General features: G+C 41.0%; 1 protein-coding gene across 1 annotated transcript in view; it reads right to left on the bottom strand.

The window, feature by feature from the left end:
* Positions 1 to 1432: 1432 nt before the first annotated feature.
* The window catches only part of BRD10 (bromodomain containing 10), a 118083-nt gene continuing 103458 nt past the window's right edge, over positions 1433 to 16057 (bottom strand). The window contains exons 6-8 of the mRNA XM_062208285.1: positions 13247 to 13362; positions 7487 to 7674; positions 1433 to 5679 (exon numbers count right to left, since the gene is read on the bottom strand). Of these exons, the coding sequence (XP_062064269.1) occupies positions 2081 to 5679; positions 7487 to 7674; positions 13247 to 13362 (3903 nt within the window). The 3' untranslated portion in view covers positions 1433 to 2080. The remainder of the gene's footprint in view (positions 5680 to 7486; positions 7675 to 13246; positions 13363 to 16057) is intronic.

The following is a 16057-nucleotide window of genomic DNA, read 5'->3' as shown; positions in this document are numbered from 1 at the left end:
TCTTATGGGTCATTCTTCAAATGGCCACAAAGGTCATGGCTGGGCCAAGCCAAAGCCCAGAGCCAAGAACTCTATCTGGGTCTCCAACTTAGCTGGCAGGAGCCCAAGACATTGGGTCATCTTCTATCACCTTCCCCAGCACACTAGCAGGGAGCTGCATCAGAAGCAGTGCAGCTGGGACTGATCCTGGATGCAAGTGTCACAGGTTTTGGCTTAACCAGCAACTAAACCACACAGAGTCCTCCCCATTACCCATCTCTATCATTTCAATCCAACTGATAGCTCTGTGTGATGAGGCTTAACAATATCATTATTAAGAGAATGCAGACGAGTATAAGTCAGTATATCAAATAAGGTAGGGGAAATAAAAATCTATCTTTTATTTAAATGAGGTATATTCTGAAATACTACAAAGTCAAATGCTGAGAATTCAGTTGAGTCATAAAATCTGCTTTACAACGGAATTTAAATAATATTTCTGCAATTGGGAAAATGCAGAGAGCTTGTAATTAAAGTAAAAAAATTCATCCTATTAATTTCAAAAATCAGTTACTATGAACTAATCTTTTTTTTTTTTTTTTTTTGGACAGGCAGAGTGGATAGTGAGAGAGAGAGACAGAGAGAAAGGTCTTCCTTTTTGCCATTGGTTCACAATCCAATGGCCGTCGTGGCCGGCGAATCTTGCTGATCTGAAGCCAGGAGCCAGGTGCTTCTCCTGGTCTCCCATGCGGGTGCAGGGCCCAAGCACTTGGGCCATCCTCCACTGCCTTCCTGGGCCATAGCAGAGAGCTGGCCTGGAAGAGGGGCAACCGGGATAGAATCCGGCACCCCGACCAGGACTAGAACCCGGTGTGCCGGCGCTGCAAGGCGGAGGATTAGCCTGTTAAGCCACGGCGCCGGCCCACTATGAACTAATCTTAAATTTAAAAATAAACCTATTTGGGGGGAGCAATTTGAAAGGTATATGAGACCACTCTTGACTATCTTTGCAATTTCCCATGAATCTGAAATTAGTTAAAAATCTGAAGTTTTTATAAGCATATTTAAGATATATAAACAGAGACCAATCATTGATTTGAAAAGCAATCACTTGTTTTGGTTGATGTAGAATTTGGTGGTGGATTAAAAAATGTTGAGATAATGAAATTTTGCAACAGAAGTAATACAGAATTATGGAAATAGAATTTAAAGCATCAGATTAAATTACTGGCTCTACCACCTGGAAAGCCTTGAACATATCGTTTAACCTATCAAGAATATTCTGAAAATCAAATTTTATGTGTAAGGAAAATGTGTCCACTTTGAAGCCTAAACAATGATATTAATTTAAATTTCCTAGCCTTCCTTTTTGTAAAGGATTGTCTTCATTTATTTCATGCATTCTTTCAGTGGAACAAGATCACACTTCAAAAATGGTATTCAAACAAAGAAATACAGCAACTAAGTTTATTACATGCAGATTTTTCTGCATTGTTGCTAACAGTTCACTGGTCCAAAATTACTAAAATACTTAAAAAACTATACATTATGTAAACAAAACATAAATAAGACAGCATAGTTCTTTGTACATATATTTAGTACAGGTTGTTAAGGATTTAGGAATATGTACAATTTACACCATGGACTGCATTTCACAATGCATAAATATATATATATTTTTACAGAAAAAAATAAGGTTTCACTAATGACACAGAATACCATATTGTAGATACGCTGTAATAGTCCAAATTCAAGAAGAAACATGTCAATGTAAGTGTGCAAAAGGCTAGCTTACTCTAAACTAGTCAAAATTGACACTATTCAATATGTTACACAGGCAGGTAAATCCTGACTGTGTACTTTAAACAAAGAACCTCTGAAAACATATTCATACCAACAAGTGAAATGGAACAGATTTTTCCCCTAAGAAAACAAAGCCTTGTCATACAAGCTAATGAAGACACATTAAAACACACACACACACACACACTCACACTCACACTATGTATTTTATGTTTTCAACAATATAATAAACAGTTTAATTTGTATGGGATTCAAAACAATGCCCCATTATTTAAAAACTGGCTCGTTTAATCTAAATTCAAGATGCAGCTGTGTCAGGCTTCTCTAAACCAGATGATTGAAAAGCAGGGAAGACAGAGGCAGGATTTCGACTGGCAGACACAATTTGAGAGAAAGACGACGACAGTGAAGAAACCTTAGATGCCGGAGTATTTATGGTATTTAAAATGGCTCCTTCTGGGCTAACCAACAATTTTTTGACAGATGTGTCCAAATGAAATACTGAAGTATTACTTGGCAGTGGAGGATTACTGGAGGAAATGGCAGATACCAAAGATGTCTTAGCCAAAAGAGTAGCTGGAGAAGACTTAATTACTGATGATGTTGTTGCAGGAGGTGGAACTTTAGCAGTTGTGTTTAAAATCTGTGGTGTTGTATGTACTACAGGGAGAGAAGTTGTATTTCCAAAAGAGTTTACAATTTTTGTAGAGCTCTTTAGACAATGTTTTATAGGTTGTTCACTTAAAAAATTACTTGATGCTAGTGTGATCTTCTGGGCAGGGTTATCTACTTGTATAGGCTGAATGCCTTGGCCACTGTTAAGAACTAAGGGAGGTCCATATTTTGGATTTGTGGATATAAGGAGAATGTGGCTGCCAGCTCCAAGACCTTGTGGTGGAACAATAAACCGGGTTCCATTAATCATGATCTGAGTACCAGGTGCCAAAGGTGTACTGGTGTTGATGACTATTTTTTGCTGAATACAAGGTTCACTTAACTGACCCCCTACCAAACTAGTTATATTTGATGGTGCTGTAGCAGTGTGAATGGCAGAGCCACCTGAAGCAGAGCTGTAACTGGGGTTTGATTTTACTAAAGCAGGGGACATTTGCTGGTTTGGCAGAGAAGTAAAATTGGAAATATTAATTATTTTACTTGGACTTTGTGAAAGGGATGACAATTCAGTTTGAGGTTTGTTTGTGTTTACATTCGTTGGCACTGTAGTTGAAATCCCTGGTGAGTGAAACTGGAGAGAAGTCCGAGACTGTCTTTTGGAAAGGGATGCAGGACGTGTGGCTCCTGGTACTGTAGTTGAATGTGGAACTGTGCTGATTATTTTAGGGGATGCAGTCACAGGTGTGGGCAAGGCAACGGTAACAGGGATTTGTAAAGCTGATGTTAAACATTTAGGAGACACTGTTGGTTGTGTAGTTGAAATAAGAACAGATGATGCAAGATGTCCTGTTTTCACAGTTGATATAGCCACAGTGTTTCCGAAATTTGAAGTGCAAAGTCTATTTGACAAAATAGGCATGATTCTTGAAGAGGTATCACTTCCACTGACTAAAACAGGAGGTCGTGTCCCAATTGAAGTGGAGGTTGAGGTCACTGAAAGGGAACCCAGAGATACATTTGTTCCTGTTACTGAAAACAAGTTTACTGCTCTTGCTGCAGAAACTGCTGATTCATTAACAGGAGTAATATTTTGATTCACAAAATTTGAGCTTACTGGAATTGAACTGCTACTTGAAGACAATGGCAAAACAAAGTCTTTGCCACTTTTATCTTCTCCTTTTGGGTTTACATTTTGCAGTATATTAATTGTTGGTATAGCTGGCACACTGCTTGAAGTATTTACAATTGCTTGACCTATGTTTAGTCCAATTTTCACATCTTTTATTTGAGACACAGTTGGTGATGTGTTTATTTTTATTGGTGTTCCCATTGTAGATGGAATTAGTACTATTTGAGGTTGCTCTGGAGTCTTAACAAATGTTTTATTCAAGGTGGGGGGAAGGGTTTGTTTTAAGGATTCTGCAGCAAAAGTTGGGGTTGAAGTGCCACTGGGAACTGGAGCATTAATAAAAACTAATTTCTGGGCTGAAACACCTGTAGATGTTGGTGCAGGTGCCACATTAGTTGCAGTTCCACTGCCAGAAGATAGGATAGATGGAGCTGATACCAGCATAAGTTTCTGAACTGGAGTCCCATTGATCACTTCTCCATTTGTTTCTGCTATTCCTTCTGATCTTGTAGCAGGGTAACTTTTGGTGATATAATCTACCTGCTGTTGCTTAGATGGAGCATGAATAACATTTGCATTGGCCTGTCCAAAATTTCCTGTTGATATGTTAATTACACTTAGTGAACTATTTGTTGTTGATGGTGCTAGAGTGCTAGAAGAAACAGAGGACTTCAAGGGTGAATTTGGTAGGTGTGAAGTTTTATCTACCACATGGCCCAAGTTACTAGTACTAGAAAGTTTAAGATTTTTCCCCACGGACGAATTACAGCTAGCTGGAATGGAAAAAGAAGTTTGTGCTTGGCCAAAAGGTGGGACATTAGATGTAGTAGTCATTCCAGCTACTGGAAAAGCAGAGGATGATGACGTTGATTTTGGCACCAGAAATGCCTGAAGCTGGGGAGCAAAAGTGAAAACTGAACTTGAAGATAAACTGTTGGGTGAGTTTTGATCTGGATTGGTCTGTACTTTTACAACCCCAGTGTTCCCACCCCGTGTCCTAACAAGAATTGATTGTGAATCTCTTATACACACAGTTTTCAGTTCTTGCTTTGCTTCAGAACAATCAGCAATTTGTTGTGCAAAACAGTTGAGGGAATTACCAGGATTTACAGATCCACTTAGTGTTGTTGCTGACAACAGAGGTTGAACTGTTGAAGAAATGGTGGGTGAAGCAATAGGCTTGGGGAATGTGGCTGCTGAGACTGAATTCTTGACTTTTTCTGCCTCACTGTGGCTATTCTTAACTGGTGGTGTTAATAAATTACTTACAGAGGTTACAGGTGACAAAGGCTGTGGTCTAGCACTACTCACATGTGTTAAAGGTGTAATTGCCTTGTTGAAAACTGTATTAGGTAGTTGAGTAGAAACAGATCCTGTTGAGTTGACGAGAACTGATGCTAAAGAGTTTACACTTGCTGCTTGTGGGAAAGATGAACAATGTTGTTCTATACCTTTCTGTTGAAGTGGTGGTATTTCTTTTGCAACTGCTTTTCCTTCCTTGTGCTGAATCACAAAATTCTTAGGCAGAATAAGAACTTGCTGCATGATTTTTTCTCCTGTTTTAGTATCTACCACAGGTTGCATCTGAATCTTTACAGAGCTGCTGTGAAGATCTATTGGTAACCACTGGCCACATGGCATTTTGTATACCATCTGTAAAGGACCTTTTGTATTGGTGTGGCAGGTCAATGCTGGCTTTGAGGGGCTTGCTTCTGGGGGAGCTGTAACTGTCTTTTCCACAGCGGTACTTATGCCTGTGGAAGGGGGCAGTTGATTTGTTAAGGTCACTTTGTTCCCAATATTCTTTGCAAGCAAGGCCTGAATAGGTTTGGTCCCTTTCTGTAGAGTAGACACTGGTACTGAATCCACTGAAGAAAATGACTCTGAAAATGGCAGCTCTTTATGCCTGGATTCATTTACACAGTCAATCTGCATATCATCTTCTAAATTCTCAATTGCTGTTTCATTTGTGCTTAACTTTGCTTTCTTCCTGGGGGAAAGCTGTTTTGTGCTATCATCCAGGTAATTACTTTGTTTGGACTGTCGTTTAAGGGTTTTAGGCAGTGTCTTCAGTACATCTTTTGAAGGCAATTCCTTTTTCAACAGCTTGCTTCTTGCCAGAGGAAAATCTATTTCTGACAATTTCATATCATCTGAAAATTGCAAAAACAAGCATTTTGTTTATATAAAACAGCAACTAAATAGCAATAACATCAATTATTTTTAAAAAGTCAATTTTTGAGGTAGCAATTCATCAAGAAATGCACTGTGGGGTGATTCACAAGTTTTAGCACCACTGATGAAGATAAAGGTGAGGTGATCTTTGATGTGGTAATCTTGATATCATAATCATGCCCACGAGCAATCTTTTAAAGAGAACATTATTTCTGGGCAAATTCTGCCAATCCTGCTGCCCATGCAAGTGCAAAAAAAGTTTCATTTTTAATGACAAAATCAAGCCAACAATTAGGCTTAGAATTTAATTTGGAAGGGAATCTAGCCCAATTCTCTTCTACTAATAAACAAATCTTGATACCAAAGAGATGGTTCTTCATTTTATTCTATTTTAAAAGACCCTAAAGGATAAGAAATTATATATCTAGTTTCTTCTGAGTCTTTAAAAAATTTATTTTACTTATTTGAAAGAGAGTTACAGAGAGAGGTAGAGACAGAGAGAAAGGTCTTCCATCTGTTGGTTCACTCCCCAAATGGCCGCAATGGCAGGAGCTGAGCCAATCTTAAGCCAGGAGCCAGGAGCTTCTTCCAGGTCTCCCACATGAGTGCAGGGGCCCAAACACTTGGGCCATTCTCCAATGCTTTCCTAGGCAATTAGCAGGATGCCAGGATGCTGAATCAGAAGTGGAACAACCGGGACTTGAACTGGCACCATTATGGAATGCTGGTGCTGCAGGATAGGGCTTTAATCCTCTGTGCCACAGCACAGACCCCTATCTAGTCTTCTGATGTTTACCCTTAGAGTAAAAAAAAAAAAAATTATGTTCATATCTAGTCAAACTGGATTAATGAAAAGTTACTCTTTTACAATTCACCAAAGACAAGAAAAAAAAGTAAACACATTTCTAACCAAGCTTTTTCTAACCTTTTATATAACTAGAGTCATTAAACTAGATTTATAGAATATAATCTGATGAGTTAAAATGAATTATAGCTAACCTAATCCAGCTTCCTATCCTTATTTGAATGATGTATTCCTTATAGTCTCTTAAGGTCATGAAATTTAGTCATTCCTCATATGAATTTTCATAATATTGCTAAATTCCATTTAAAGCAAAGTTCAGAAATAGTGCTTCAAAATAGGAGTAATAAGAAGAAAAGAATGAACCTATTTCAAAAGAGATTAAAGATGTGTGGTCTACAATAAGCAATGAACATGCTTATAGTTTGGGTCAGGAATTGACTCCAGAAACTCCTAGAAATGTGCAACTTCTTATAAGGGCACAAACAGTACTTCTTCAAAACATAGCAGATTTCCCCAATCAATATACTTCATTGACCAGGTTATCTTTTGCCTTTGCAACAAAGAAAAGCTTCTTTATTTGTGTTTAATATTGATTTTAAAAAAGTTTTAATGCTGGCCGGCGCTGCGGCTCACTAGGCTAATCCTCTGCCTGCGGCACCGGTATTCCGGGTTCTTGTCCCGGGTTAGGGCGCCCGTTCTGTCCTGGTTGCTCCTCTTCCAGTCCAGCTCTCTGCTGTGGCCTGGGAAGGCAGTGGAGGATGGCCCAATTCCTTGGGCCCTGCACCCACATGGGAGACCAGGAGAAGTATCTGGCTCCTGGCTTCGGATCGGTGCAGCGCGCTGGCTGTAGCAGCCATTTGGGGGGTGAACCAACGGAATGAAGACCTTTCTGTTTCTCTCTCTCACTGTCTAACTCTGCCTGTCAAAAAACAAACAAACAAACAAACAAACAAACAAACCAGAAAAGTTTTAATGCCTACCTGAATCAAAGAGATCTTTCTCCAGGACATCTAGATGCTCTGTTGAGTCTACAGACTTACTGAGTTCTACTTTAGGAGATTCTTTTCCAAGATCTCCTTCACCTTCTTCAGTAGTCCACAGTTCTCTAGTGAATTTATCATGATCAGGTTGTCTTCTGAAATCATCATAGTCTTTCTTCAGGCGGCTCCTGAAACAAAATACCCAATATAACAAACTTCACAAGTTCATGGTAAAATAGAAAAGCTAGGTTTACTTTGGTGGGAAAATATCTTGAAATTCACACATAGTTTTTTCATAATACACTTTTCTCATGAATTCTTTGAAGACCCTTTATATGTATTAAACTCTTGGCAGTTAAATTAACTTTAAACTATACAATGAAATATTTTCAAGTAAGCTACTAAAAGTTACATTTTAACTTTAAGTGTGCCTAACAACCTTGTCAGTGATATTTGCTCAAGAAAAAACCTTACATTGTATCCATTATAAATTTAAAAGATAATATCTGCAGGTTCCAGAATCAACTATTTGAACACACCAATTGTGTTTTTTCTAAATTTTTAAATTTTAATTTTTATTTATTTGAGAGGTAGATTTACAGACAGTGAGAGGGAGAACCAGAGAGAAAGGTCTTCCATCCGCTGGTTCATTCCCCAAATAGCTGAAATGGTCAGAGCTGTGCCGATCTGAAGCCAGGAGCCAGGAGCTTCTTCCAGGTCTGCCACATGGTTACAGGGGCCCAAGTGCCCAGGCCATCTTCTACAGCTTTCCCAGGTCATAGCAGAGAGCTGGATCAGAAGTGGAGGAGCCAGGACTTGAACTGGCGCCCATATGGGATGCCGGCACTGCAGGTGGAGGATTAACCTACTGTGCCACAACACCGCCCCCAACTGTGTTTCTAAAGGCTGTTAAGCCTATTAAATGAGAAAGGTATTTTTGTCCTCTAGCTGCATTGATAGGAAGTAGATTTAAAAGTATTGATTATGAGGTAAAAGGCCATGCTACAAAAGTTAATCAAGAAATTCTAAGCAACATTATCTACTATTGTGATTATTATACAGATAGTAACAATCAAATCTATCATTTGATCTGTAGAGTAAGCATATCTAAACTCTTGGCTCTTAGTAGTGTAGAATCAAAATCAAAATGGAGTGAGTGCAGCTGAAAGCTAATTGCAGATCTCTTGCTTCTGTACATATTAGCTTTGCTTGCTAACAGCTAAGGGTGTATCTTGTGAAACTATGTGGGTTCAAATTCCCAGGGACTCGTTTGACAGAAATGTGTCCTTCACTGTTATCTTACAACCATATCCTTGATCTGTTATTGGGTTTGTTATTGCTAACTGTTATCTTATGACCATATTCTGGTTTTCTTTTTATTGTTTATTGCATATCAGGGGTTCGGTTCAAAATTGTGAGCCCTAGTAGCCCTGTGTAAATTGCTGTTGGGGGCAGCATTCTGGTAAGGAGCGTCGGTCCCGGTCCCGATTGGTTGCCGGGTGCTGGTCCCAATCAGTTGCCTTGCCTCTCAATTGTCTCTCATTTGCTTCTCATTTTCAATAAAATTCATGCATGACTATCACTAGTTTTTATAATATTCTATTTTAGCTGATGAGTGGATGCAACAGTAGAAAGATTTTTATTTATTAAGCCTAGGGGAACAAAGCTGAAAAGTAACTTTCACAGAATCCTTTTCACATAAAAATATAAGAGATATATTTTTGGAAACTATGGAAAATTAAAAAAAAAAACATTTCCAAGTGAACACAGCACAACATTTTGGAGATCCTTTATTATGCCTTTTGCATTTTTTTTTTTTTTTTTTGGACAGGCAGAGTGGACAGTGAGAGAGAGATACAGAGAGAAAGGTCTTCCTTTGCCGTTGGTTCACCCTCCAATGGCTGCCGCGGCTGGCGCGCTGCGGCCGGCGCACCGCGCTGATCCGAAGCCAGGAGCCAGGTGCTTCTCCTGGTCTCCCATGGGGTGCAGGGCCCAAGCACCTGGGCCATCCTCCACTGCACTCCCTGGCCACAGCAGAGAGCTGGCCTGGAAGAGGGGCAACCGGGACAGAATCCGGCGCCCCAACCGGGACTAGAACCCGGTGTGCCGGCGCCGCAAGGCGGAGGATTAGCCTGTTGAGCCACGGCGCCGGCCCGCCTTTTGCATTTTTTTTAAAAAAAGATTTTATTTATTTATTTATTAGAGAGAGAATTACAGATAGAGAGGAAGAGATAGAGAGAAAGGTCTTCCATCCGTTGTTTCACTTCTAAAATGGCCACAATGACCACAGCTGGGCTATCTGAAGCCAAGAACCAGGAGCTTCTTCCAGGTCTCTCACGCAGGTGCATGGGCTCAAGTACTTGAGCCATCTTCCACTGCCTTCCAAAGCCATAAGCAGAGAGCTGGATCAGAAGAGGAGCAGCTGGGACATGAATTGGTACCCATATGTGATGCTTGAGCTGTAGGCATAGGCTTAGTCTACTATGCCCCCTCCTTTTGCTTTCAAACAGGTTCCCTATTGTACCCTCAACTGTTGCCCTTAATTTCTTTGTTACTTAATGCTGGCATCATTGGTTAGTGTCTTGGATGTGCCACTTCTGATCCAGCTCCCTGCTAATGCACCTGAGAAAGCAGCGAAGGATGGCCTAAGTGTTTGGTTCTACCCATGTGGGCAACCTCGAAGAAGCCCCTGACTCCTGACTCAGACAGGCACAGCCCTGGCCATTGTAACCATTTGGAGTGAACCAGCAGATGTAAGATCTCTCTCTGTCTCTCCCTCTGTAACTGTTTCAAATAAATAAATAAAATCTAAAAGAAAAAAAAATCCAAATATACCTCATCCAATTTACTTTTGCTAAAAATTCTTATTTGTGCAAACTTAAGTTTAAATTTTATCTCTAAGCTGTAAGACTTTCATCAAAATTATTCATCTAAGCATCAGTTTACTTATTTGTACAATAGGGATAATAAAGGCATTTATCTCATAGTATGTGTGGCACACACATATTCAGTAAATGCTAATAATTAATCTCAATTTATTTATGTTTTAAATTATTGCTTAAGGCCGGCGCCGTGGCTCAACAGGCTAATCCTCTGCCTTGCGGCGCCGGCACACCGGGTTCTAGTCCCGGTCGGGGCACCGATCCTGTCCCGGTTGCCCCTCTTCCAGGCCAGCTCTCTGCTGTGGCCAGGGAGTGCAGTGGAGGATGGCTCAAGTGTTTGGGCTCTGCACCCCATGGGAGACCAGGATAAGCACCTGGCTCCTGCCATCGGAACAGCGCGGTGCGCCGGCCGCAGCGCGCTACCGCGGCGGCCATTGGAGGGTGAACCAACGGCAAACGGAAGACCTTTCTCTCTGTCTCTCTCTCACTGTCCACTCTGCCTGTCAAAAAAAAAAAAAAAATTATTGCTTAAGAGTTTTATGAAACTGATGAAGGCTGTGCCTAGCACAAATTACCAAAGAATAATGGTAAAATGGAATTTTGGAATGGCAAAATATCTACATGGGAGCAGTATTAAGTTCTCCCTTTCACAGTCTCATTTAGCTTTTCAATCTTAGTTGATGACTGCTTCTTTGTATTATTATTTATTTGAAAGGCAGAGAGACAGAGTTATCTCCCATCCATTGGTTCACTCCCCAAATACCAACAACAGCTGCGACTTGGGCCAGGCTGAAGCCAGGGGCCCAACTACTCGAGGCATCACCTGCTGCCTCCCAGAGGAAAGCATTCCCTGAATGCTGAAATCACAGCAGAGCCAGACTGCAATCCAGACACTTCAGAGGTGACACAGGTGTCCTGCTAGGCTATATGTCCAACCCTAATGACTGTTTCTTATTTCATGGAAAATGGAAGCACTCAGAGAGCACCTCCATATGCTCATAAATTACTTGCAATTTATCTTATTTTGTACTCAAACTCTTTTTTTTTGACAGGCAGAGTGGACAGTGAGAGAGACAGAGAGAAAGGTCTTCCTTTGCTGTTGGTTCACCCTCAAATGGCTGCTGCAGCCGGCGCGCTGTGCTGATTTGAAGCCAGGGGTCAGGTGCTTCTCCTGGTCTCCCATGTGGGTGCAGGGCCCAAGCACTTGGGCCATCCTCCACTGCACTCCCGGGCCACAGCAGAGAGCTGGCCTGGAAGAGGGGCAACCAGGACAGAATCTGGCACCCCGACTGGGGCTAGAACCCGGTGTGCCGGCGCCGCAGGAGGATTAGCCTATTGAGCTGCGGTGCCAGCCGACATCATATTTTTTATTCTTTATTTTTCCTCATACCCACGTTCAATCCTTAAGCAAACTGTACCAATCCTACTTTTTTTTTTCTTTCTTATTTATTTATTTTGACAGGCAGAGTTAGAGAGAGAGAGACAGAGAGAAGGGTCTTCCTTCTGTTGATTCTCCCTGCAAATGGTTGGTACGGCCAGCGCGCTGCGCCGATCCGAAGCCAGGAGCCAGGTGCTTCCTCCTGGTCTCCCATATGGGTACAAGGCCCAAGCACCTGGGCCATCCTCCACTACGTTTCCCGGGCCACAGCAGAGAGCTGGACTGGAAGAGGAGCAACCGTAACTAGAATCTGGGGTGCCGGTGCTGCAGGTGGAGGATTAGCCAAGTGAGCCGTGGCGCAGGCCATCCTACTTTCAAGATAGATCCAGAATCCAACCACTCCTTCTAACGTGCACTGTTACCCTGGTCCAAGCCACAATCATGTTTCTCCCAGCTTAGTGATTTAGTGTAATAGATTTTCCTACTTTCATCTTTATCCTATTATACCCATATTAATACAAGCTAGAGTGAGTGCTTTTATTATTATTATTAAAATATAAGAACATTTTACTTCTTTACTTTAAAAAACAAAGTTCTTAAATACCTACATGATCTAGTTTCTCCTCTACTTCTCTGACTCGTCTCTTTATTATGTTGTCACTCACTTTGCTCTGCTTATACTGGTCTCTGTATTTTCTCTAAATGCTAACTATGCTTCCAATCTTTTATATCTTCTATTACCTCTGCTTTTCCCTTAGGAGCAGACATGGCTCTCTCCCTCATTTCCTTCAGGTCTGTCTAACATCAATTTGTCAGAGAAGCTTTCCCTGATACCCTGGTCAAACAGTAACCTTGTCTGGCATCGCGGCTCAATAGGCTAATCCTCTGCCTGCGGCGCTGGCACACCGGGTTCTAGTCCTGATCGGGGCACCTGATTCTGTCCCGGCTGCCCCTCTTCCAGGCCAGCTCTCTGCTGTGGCCCAGGAGTGCAGTGGAGGATGGTCCAAGTCCCTGGGCCCTGTACCCGCATGGGAGACCAGGAGGAGGCATCTGGCTCCTGGCTTCGGATCAGCACGATGCCCGGCCGCAGCGCGCCGGCCACAGCAGCCATTGGAGGGTGAACCAATGGCAAAAAGGAAGACCTTTCTCTCTCTCTCTTTCTCACTATCCACTCTGCCTGTCAAAAAACAGAAACAAAAACAAAAACAAAACAGTAACCTTTATCCTGTTGAAATCAAGCAATTCCTATCTTACTCACCAGACTTTGTCTTCACAGCATTTATCACCACCCAACATCTAAGTTTGCTTCTTCAGTTAGAATGTAAGGACTTTGTTAAAAATCAACACTACTTTCTCAGAACTTAGGAAACAACCTGCACACAGTGGGCAAATATGTCTGTTCAATGAGTGGAGAATTACTAAAGAATCCCAAGACATCTTTCTAAAATAAAAAATGAAGAGCCCTAAAATAAGTGAAACAGATGACAAAGGTTGAATTACCTGTTCCTTTGAAAAGCCTTCATTAATTTTGGTTCCCATGGCAGCAATTCATTTAAAAGACGTATCAATGTACTATGTAGTTCTTTTACTGCTTGCCTCCGATGATACCATTTGCCCTAAAAACACAATTTTTAAAGTAAATTGTTTAAGCTTAAAGTCCACATAAGACTACATAAGACTTATTTTCTGAGTAAAAGAACCAAACAAAATACCAATAACTCCTAAAAATATGTCTCTTCTCTAGAAGTTTGTGCAGAGGGAGAAAATAGCCTAAAATAAATCTTAATATATTTGATGTTTTTTAAATTATATGGGAGAAATAAGATTCAATCATTTAATCCAACCAGAAGACAAAAATTTAAAAAATCAGCCACACATGGCTGGCGCCGTGGCTTAACAGGCTAATCCTCCACCTTGCGGTGCCGGCACACCAGGTTCTAGTCCCAGTTGGGGCGCTGGATTCTATCCCGGTTGCCCCTCTTCCAGGTCAGTTCTCTGCTATGGCCCGGGAAGGCAGTGGAGGATGACCCAAGTGCTTGGGCCCTGCACCCCGTGGGAGACCAGGGAAAGCACCTGGCTCCTGGCTTCAGATCAGCGAGATGCGCCGTCCGCAGCGGCCATTGGAGGGTGAACCAATGGCAAAAAGGAAGACCTTTCTCTCTGTCTCTCTCTCTATCCACTCTGCCTGTCAAAAATTAAAAAAAAAAAAATATATATATATATATATAAAGAAAGATAAAAAATTATATATTCATCAATAGTAAAACATAAGGCTCCATTCAGTGAAGTTTGAAGTTTTGTACTTTTTCCCAGACTGAGGAAAAAGATGAGATAAACTAGGTTTGTTGTCATAGCCAAAAGCAGGGTCCTTAACAAACTTCCTTAGGAAAACGAACAGTTATTTTAGAAAAGCAACTGAAGTAGTCAGTGTTTTAATGTTCTAATGCTATATAGAGTTGATAACTACTGTTCCCCTGCTCCATTTGCTAAGTATTATTCTAGGCATTTGACACACATATTTATTGTTAGGAGAAAGCTGTAAGATTTATGAAAATCTGCTAAGATGTGTATACCTACACCATCACTTTCCAAGTAATAAAACTAAGGTTCATAGACATTATCTACCTTCTTCTGAAATCAAGACTACTAAAATTATATTACTACCTCTTAAAAACTGTACCACATAAATTCAACCTAAGTTATTAAAAAAAAATCTCACCATCGTACATAAAATTGTCTGAATATCACAGGCACATTTTTTTTTTTTTTAATTGACATGCAGAGTTAGACAGTGAGAGAGAGAGACAGAGAGAAAGGTCTTCATTCCATTGGTTCACCCCCCCCCAAAATAGCCGCTATGGCTGGCGTGCCACGCTGATCCGAAGCCAGGAGCCAGGTGCCTCCTTCTGGTCTCCCATGCAGGTGCAGGGCCCAAGTACTTGGGCCATCCTCCACGGCCTTCCTGGGCTACAGCAGAGAGCTGGACTGGAATAGGAGCAACCAGGACAGAACAGGCGCCCCAACTGGGATTAGAACCCGGGGTGCCGGCGCCACAGGCAGAGGATTAGCTTAGTGAGCCGCGGCACCAGCCCACAGGCACATTTAATAGCAGTTAGGCTAACCATAGTTTCTCTACAATGTTAGTGGATATCTACCATCTAATTATCATCATCATTTATTATTATCTAATCATTTTCTTGGTAAAAGTTTTAGAAATGTAATTCACATACCATACAATCTACATTTTTTATTTCTAACAAAAAATAATTGTTACAGATCATGTCTAACACACACAAAACTAGACTTTATCCTTTAACAACTGTTGAGTCAACTTGCACACTGTAGAATATTAAGGTAGAAAAAGTACTAATATCTAAAACAAAAAGGATATCCCAAATGTATAACACACATTTCTGATTTTACATACATAAAACTTTTAACATTTCAGCCATAGAAATTTTACTCACATATAAACCTGATTTATAGTTAAAATTTTTTTGTATGTCTTTATTTTGTAAAACTTTTGTCAGTACACTGAGCTTTCTTTCTTAGATTTATTTATTTATTTGAAAGGCAGAGTTATAGAGAGATGGACAGATGCACAGAAGGAAAGGGAGAAATATTCTATATTCTGGTTCACTCCCAAAATGGCTGCAATGGGCAGGGCTGAACCAGGCCAAAGCCAGGAGCCTTGAATACCATTGAGGTCTCCCCTGTGGGCAACAGTTGTCCAAATACTTGGGCTATCTTCTGCTGTTTTCCTAGGCACACTACTAGGGAGCTGAATTGAAAGAGGAGCATCTGAGCCTCAAACTGTTGCTCATATGGGATGTTGGTGTCATTGGCAGCAGCTTAACCCGCTGTGCAACAATGTTGACTCCTCCTTTCTCTTTAAAAAAAATTATTTATTTATTTGAGAGATACAGACAGGGATAGAGACAAAGAGCTCCCATCTGTGGGTTCACTCTCCAAATGCTTGCAACAGTCAGTCAGGGCCAGGTTTCCCATGTAGGTGACAGGGACAAAACTACTTGAGCTGCTGCTTCCCAGGATGCACATTAGCAGGAAGCTGGAATAAAGAGCAGAATCAGAACCTACACTCAGCCATGCTGACATGAGATGCAGGCATCCCAAGCAGTACTCTAACTGCCACATCAAATGCATGCTCCAATTTTGTGCTTTAAAACAAAAGTTTATGAATATACAAATAAATAGCTACAAATATCTCTCTCAAGTTTTTGTGTCTCAAAAATGGAATTACTTATTAGAAGAGCAGGAAGATGTTGAGACTATATATGTGCAAGTGCACAT

Source organism: Lepus europaeus, chromosome 12, assembly GCF_033115175.1.
Source record: "Lepus europaeus isolate LE1 chromosome 12, mLepTim1.pri, whole genome shotgun sequence".
Taxonomy (NCBI): Eukaryota; Metazoa; Chordata; class Mammalia; order Lagomorpha; family Leporidae; genus Lepus; species Lepus europaeus.
The sequence above is the reverse complement of the archived record's forward strand: the minus strand, read 5'-3'. Positions and strand labels throughout refer to the sequence as shown.